General features: G+C 37.8%; 1 protein-coding gene across 1 annotated transcript; it reads left to right on the top strand.

The window, feature by feature from the left end:
• Positions 1 to 237: 237 nt before the first annotated feature.
• Positions 238 to 4,875, top strand: LOC111992515 (glycosyltransferase BC10). The gene is made up of 2 exons (XM_024024387.2): positions 238 to 1,411; positions 3,945 to 4,875. The coding sequence occupies exons 1-2, from the start codon at positions 872 to 874 to the stop codon at positions 4,584 to 4,586; spliced, it is 1,182 nt and encodes a 393-aa protein (XP_023880155.1). The 5' UTR covers positions 238 to 871; the 3' UTR covers positions 4,587 to 4,875.
• Positions 4,876 to 5,780: the final 905 nt, after the last annotated feature.

The following is a 5,780-nucleotide window of genomic DNA, read 5'->3' on the forward strand; positions in this document are numbered from 1 at the left end:
TATATTAATATGTTCGGTTTTCTTAAAATTAGAATCGCAAACTGCACCGCACTTGCATTAGTAGGTGCAATTTTTGCACATCCACTACGATCAACGGTGTAGTTCCACAAAACCACATTTTGCTATATTAGTTTAGGAGCGGTCGAATCGGTTTTTTTGGTACATACTTGCAAGCCCCTTATTTTACAGTTATTAAAAAAAAAAAAAAACCAAAAAAAGAACAACATTTGTGTCATGGACAGTAGTTTTAGCAAAGATCCTACGAGATGTGTTGTGTGTAACACTGGTCGGTGATTCTGGTTCTTTGCTTTCCGTGTGCCATTTCTTGCACTCGCAGTTTGCTCTTTGCACTCTTTCTCTGTCTCTCTGTCTTTCGCTTTCTCTCTCCAAATCTCCCACTTTCTTTTCTATCAAACACACACGATTCATTCAACATCGTCAACTACCGCACTTCTCTCTACCCCCTCCGAATAATTCGAAACGCCTTTTTCTATCAAACTCCCCCCACGAAACGTTTCGTTCCTCATTTCCTTCTCACCTCCACCTCCTCTCCTCTTCATCACCACTCTTGTCGCGTTTCGACTGTCACTCTGATCTAAAACTAACTCCACCTCCCCCGAAACGTTTCGTCCTTCTTTCTCACCTCCCCCGCTTTTCCACAACCCTGGTTTTTTCAATTCTCCCACAGATCCCATTTTCCCATATCTTCAAAATCAATTCCCATCCCTCTCATAAATTTCCCACCTTTGAAATTCAATCTTTTTTTTTTCCCAAGATTTCAAATTCAAATTCAAGAAAACAAAAAAAAAAAAAAAACTCACATAAATATATTGGTTTTCTTCTTTGTCTCAATGATTTGATTGAATCAGCAATGGCTCGTTGTTACAACAAAGACGAAACAACAACAACAACAACAGAGAAAAACTTCACATGTTTACACAAACTAGTACAAATCCTCTCGTTCCTCGTAGTTTTCGTGGCCGGAATCGTGATCGGATTAGTGACAACCTCGAACATAAACCGCCACTTCATCAACAACCGCCAATCCTTCTCTTCTTCCTTCGTGCCTGTCCGCAAATCATGCGACAACAACAATGTTAACGAGGAGTGTTTTTGTGGGAGCTTGAAGGGGATTTTGAGGACCAAAAACGTGAGTCATTCGATGTCGGATGAGGAGTTGCTGTGGAGGGCTTCCTTGATGCCCAAGAAAGAGGAGTACCCTTACAAGAGAGTCCCTAAAGTGGCTTTCATGTTCTTGACTAGAGGGCCTTTACCCATGTTGCCTTTGTGGGAGAAGTTCTTTGATGGACAGGATCCAGACTTGTTCTCCATTTATGTCCATGCTCCTCCCAGGTTCGACCTCAATGTGTCTAAGGATTCGCCTTTTTATCATCGGGAAATCCCCAGCCAGGTGTGTAGTTTGGTACTTGGCTTTGTTTTGTTGTTGTTTATGTTATGTTGTGTTGTTTTATGTTAGTTGTAATATGTTTAATGGCTGAGTTTTTTTTTTTTTTTTTGGTGTGTGTGTGTGTGTGTGTGTTAGTTGAGGTGTTATTGTAATGTGGGTTGGTTTAGTTTGATGTAGAAGTTGGTGGGGTTTGGCAGTGATGGGATTGCTGGCTTTTGAAGTTGCTTTAGGTATGGGAAATCTATAGGGTTGGAAATGGAATCAATGATTCTTGGATTTAAGGATGGAAGTAGAAAACATGAAACTTGTCTATGTATTTCTTAGAGGATCATGAAAGCTTTTGCAAGTAAAAAAATTGGGGAAAAAGAAAGTGTCACAGGATTTGTCTTGCGATTAAATCGATTTAGAGAGTTCGTGAGATTGGAATTGATTGGGGGCCATAAAAGCAGGACAAGTTATCTATCAGGAAAAGGAATGTCAAGAGAAGCTTATATTTGATCTGGTTTATGGCGTGGAAATATGGGGTACGTTTAGTAATATGAAGCCTATATTGAATTGTTGCTTATAAAAAAGTCATCTTTTACTGCTATTTGTTGGTCATAAAGCTTGAAAAGGATGAATGAAATAGTACGGTGTTTTTGTTTTTGGGGGGGTGGGGGCGCTATGCAAAGTACTAAAATTCAATTTTCTAAGACTGAGGATTAACAGCTAGCAATGGGTAATTTTTGAACGAAATAGGATGCCTCCAACTGCTTCTGGTGTGTGGGGATGGTCAAATATTGATATCGAAAGCTGAAGTTGGACATCTGATTCTGAAGTATTATGTGGTGGTTGAGTTTCCTTCAATCCTGTAAAAAATGTTTCTATACGGTTGCTAAGTGCATTGGAGAAACCTTAAGTGTGGTAGATAATAATGGTACGGATTTGGAATAGAAAGTTAAACTTCCAAGGAAATGACATGCTGAGTGGACAATCATGGTAGAAGTGCTTGGCTTGAGATTGAAACTGAGTGTGTTGCTGAAACCAGAAGATTTATGACAATAAATTGGAGGGCACTGATTTGCATAATTTAGACATCGACAAAGAATGCCAATGCCATCCATGTGGAGAAGATTTAGAGCAAATTGAATTGTACAAATATGGAGAAGTCATTTTTCAAATCAACATATATATTAAGGTTCAAAGCAGCATCAGCACAAATTGATGTTACCATATGTCAGAGTCCAGGCAGAGTGTTGGACTACCCATGCAAGTTTTAATAAAAAATATACTAGGTGATAACTTGGACTAAAAACTGTCATTCTCTAGATACCATTTGATACCTAGGAATGAAGGTATGCAGTAAGTTGTTTGGGAGCCTTGGTGACAGCTTGATTTTAATGTAGCATGAACTAGGGGTGCAAGAAAAAGCTGGTGTCCCATTTTTATCAATTGTTATTTATGTTGTTCATATTAGTTTTAGTTTGGTGTATATGGTGTTCATGCTAGTAGATCACCATTTACCACCACCACTCATGGCATCCAGACCACGAAAAAGAAGAAAAAGGAGGGATGGCCAACATGTGGCAAACATTGGGTCAAATACTTTGAGGATATGACAAGAAATGTTGATTTCCTGCAGTAAAGGATTTAAATTGTAAAGAGCAAAGATTTCATGAGAGCCTCAGTCTTCATTTAGCTTTCCATTGGACATTCCTTTATATGATACTACTTTGGAAGTCCTTTTTAGATCACAAGGGTTTAAGTTAGCAAAGAGTACCAAAAGATTTGAAATTATCTTGATTCTGCTCTGTGTGTGTGTGTGTGTGTATCGTTACGCATAGGACTTACATTTTATTGAGATGCTAATTATCTAGGAATGGCTATTGTTGCTTCATTCGTAGACACTCTTCCTTGCAACCTCTCTCTCTCTCTCTCTCACACGAACACACACACACTTCTTAAACGCATAATATGCATGAGTTTTTTGTGCACTATTGGAATCATGGATGGTAATAGAAGAGGCCCCTTTGCATTGTTACAAATTAACCTGTAACATGCATTTTTTATCTAATAGTTTTGCTTTGGAATTACAGAACTCAATGGTTTCTTGTAATAGTTCAAAAGAAAGGTCCTTTTGCCAAAATTCATGACAACTGCATGTACATTTTTATCTATGCATCATAAAACCGTTGATAGGCAGAAGTTTCAGAACTTATATTATCATCTGTAAAATAAATTGTACGCAGTTTTAATAAATTTTGTGCCTTTGGAGTGAAAACTTAGAAGTGACGTCTTCCTATTTTCTCTAGGCAGAAGCATCTCTCTCTGAGAAACACACCCACATCCACACCCACACACAGGAAATATGAATATTTCTACTGCGTAATGAGATAATATATAAGGCCTCTTGTATTTTTGTTTTTGTTTTTTCATATCAGTAAAAAGCAGTTTCCAGATTATTCTCTAATGCAATTTAGAATTTACCTTTACTTTAAAAATTAAGTATTTAATTGCATGTATTATCCACATGAACCGTTTCTTTTTTCTTCATCAGAGTGTTCAATGGGGATCCGTGAAACTGTCTGATGCTGAGAGGCGCCTTCTAGCCAATGCTCTGCTTGACTTTTCAAATGAGCGATTTGTACTTCTTTCTGAGAGCTGCATCCCAGTCTATAACTTCCGAAAAGTTTACAAATATCTCACTGATTCTACCTACAGTTTTGTTGAGTCATATGATGACCCCTCTCGATATGGACGTGGCCGCTACAGCCGCCATATGCTTCCTTATATAAAGCTCTATCATTGGCGGAAAGGGTCTCAGTGGTTTGAAGTTAACCGTGAACTAGCTGTTTATATAGTTGGTGACACCCGGTACTACGCCCTCTTCAGGAAATATTGCACGCCTGCTTGCTACCCAGATGAACATTACATTCCAACTTACCTGAACATGTTCCATGGTTCACAGAATTCAAATCGGACTGTGACTTGGGTTGACTGGTCGCTGGGAGGTCCACACCCGGCAATGTATGGAGAAGCTAATATTACCAAGGATTTTATCCAGTCTATAAGGAATAACCACACACTCTGTCAATATAATTCTGAGATGACATCTGTTTGTTACCTCTTTGCCCGGAAGTTTGCTCCAAGTGCACTGGGGCCTTTGCTCGACCTTAGCTCAACAGTAATGGAATTTTGAAATTTTGATTCAGCAGAGATGAGATTCTTTTAGAAATTTTGACTTTTTTTTATTTTTTTTTTATACATTTTGTTAGGACATTATTCTTAGTTTGCCAATTGTAGTACTGTTTGGCTCATTAATTTTTATTCTGGTACAGATGTACAGGTAGTTTTGTTAGAGAAATTGGGTTCTCTACCATTGAGAGATTATTGTTGCACATATTTTGAGAGGAGAATTATCAGGTCCATTTTGCAAAGAAAGCATTAATTTTACAAATTAATGTTAGCATTTATTTATTTTTTGTTCATGTTCATTGTGCATGAAATTACTTCTGTTATTTAGCGTGTTTAGATTGTAATTAAAATTATATATGATTTCACTATTCAGCTTATTTTTACTGCTATTCATGCGCCTTACTGTATTATTTCAACTAACTTTTATCTTTATTTATAATATTTTCAGTAATAAATTTTTAGTTTCAACAAAATAAACAGTATCTAAATAGACTTTTAATTACTAATTATAAGTGAAATTTGTTAGGTGTTAAGGGTATGGTACCCTTATCTGAAGTCCAAACTAGCATTAAATGCTCGAACTTCATGATGTTGTGAGAAGTGGGGGGAAAATAGTAAACTAATTTTTTTTTTCTAACTATTTAGTTAGTAGATCCGGTTTGCAAACTATATTATATAGTAGCATCTCGAGTATTTGAAACTCGATTTTGGCCTGTAAATCGAGTCTCAATTACTCGATTTTTATAGTCTGATGTGGCATATTTTTCCACATGGAGACCACCTGGAAATCGAGTCTCTAATACTCGATTTCCAAACCAAAAATATTTGAAAAAATTTGAACTCTCCAAGTCTCATGTACAAGCCGAAATACTAGAAAAAAAAAAAATACAATCAGATCACAGACAAACAATCCAGAAAAAGATCAAATGCATGTGTTCATCAGAGGAAAAAAAAAAAAAAAAACCCAGAAACAGAAGACCTGGGTCGCCGAAATACAATCAGATCACAAAGAAACAACCCAGAAAAAGATCAAGCTCAAATGCATGTGTTCATCAGAGAAAAAAAAAAAAAAAAAAACCCAGAAACAGAAGATCTGGGCCGCGGTGCGACCTGGGCCGCGGGGCGACCTAGGTCGCGCGGCGACCTGGGGCTTGCGCCGGCCTGCGCCTCGCCGGCCTGGGGGTCGCCGGCTGGGGCT

The sequence above is a fragment of the Quercus suber genome, unplaced genomic scaffold, assembly GCF_002906115.3.
Source record: "Quercus suber isolate HL8 unplaced genomic scaffold, Cork oak 2.0 scaffold_891, whole genome shotgun sequence".
In the NCBI taxonomy this organism is placed as follows: Eukaryota; Viridiplantae; Streptophyta; class Magnoliopsida; order Fagales; family Fagaceae; genus Quercus; species Quercus suber.

Excerpts from the sequence above, each read along its gene's own strand:
- LOC111992515 (XM_024024387.2), top strand. The coding sequence starts at position 872 with ATGGCTCGTTGTTACAACAAAGACGAAACAACAACAACAACAACAGAG. Across the intron at positions 1,412-3,944 it reads ATCGGGAAATCCCCAGCCAG|AGTGTTCAATGGGGATCCGT; the intron begins GTGTGTAGTTTG and ends TTTCTTCATCAG.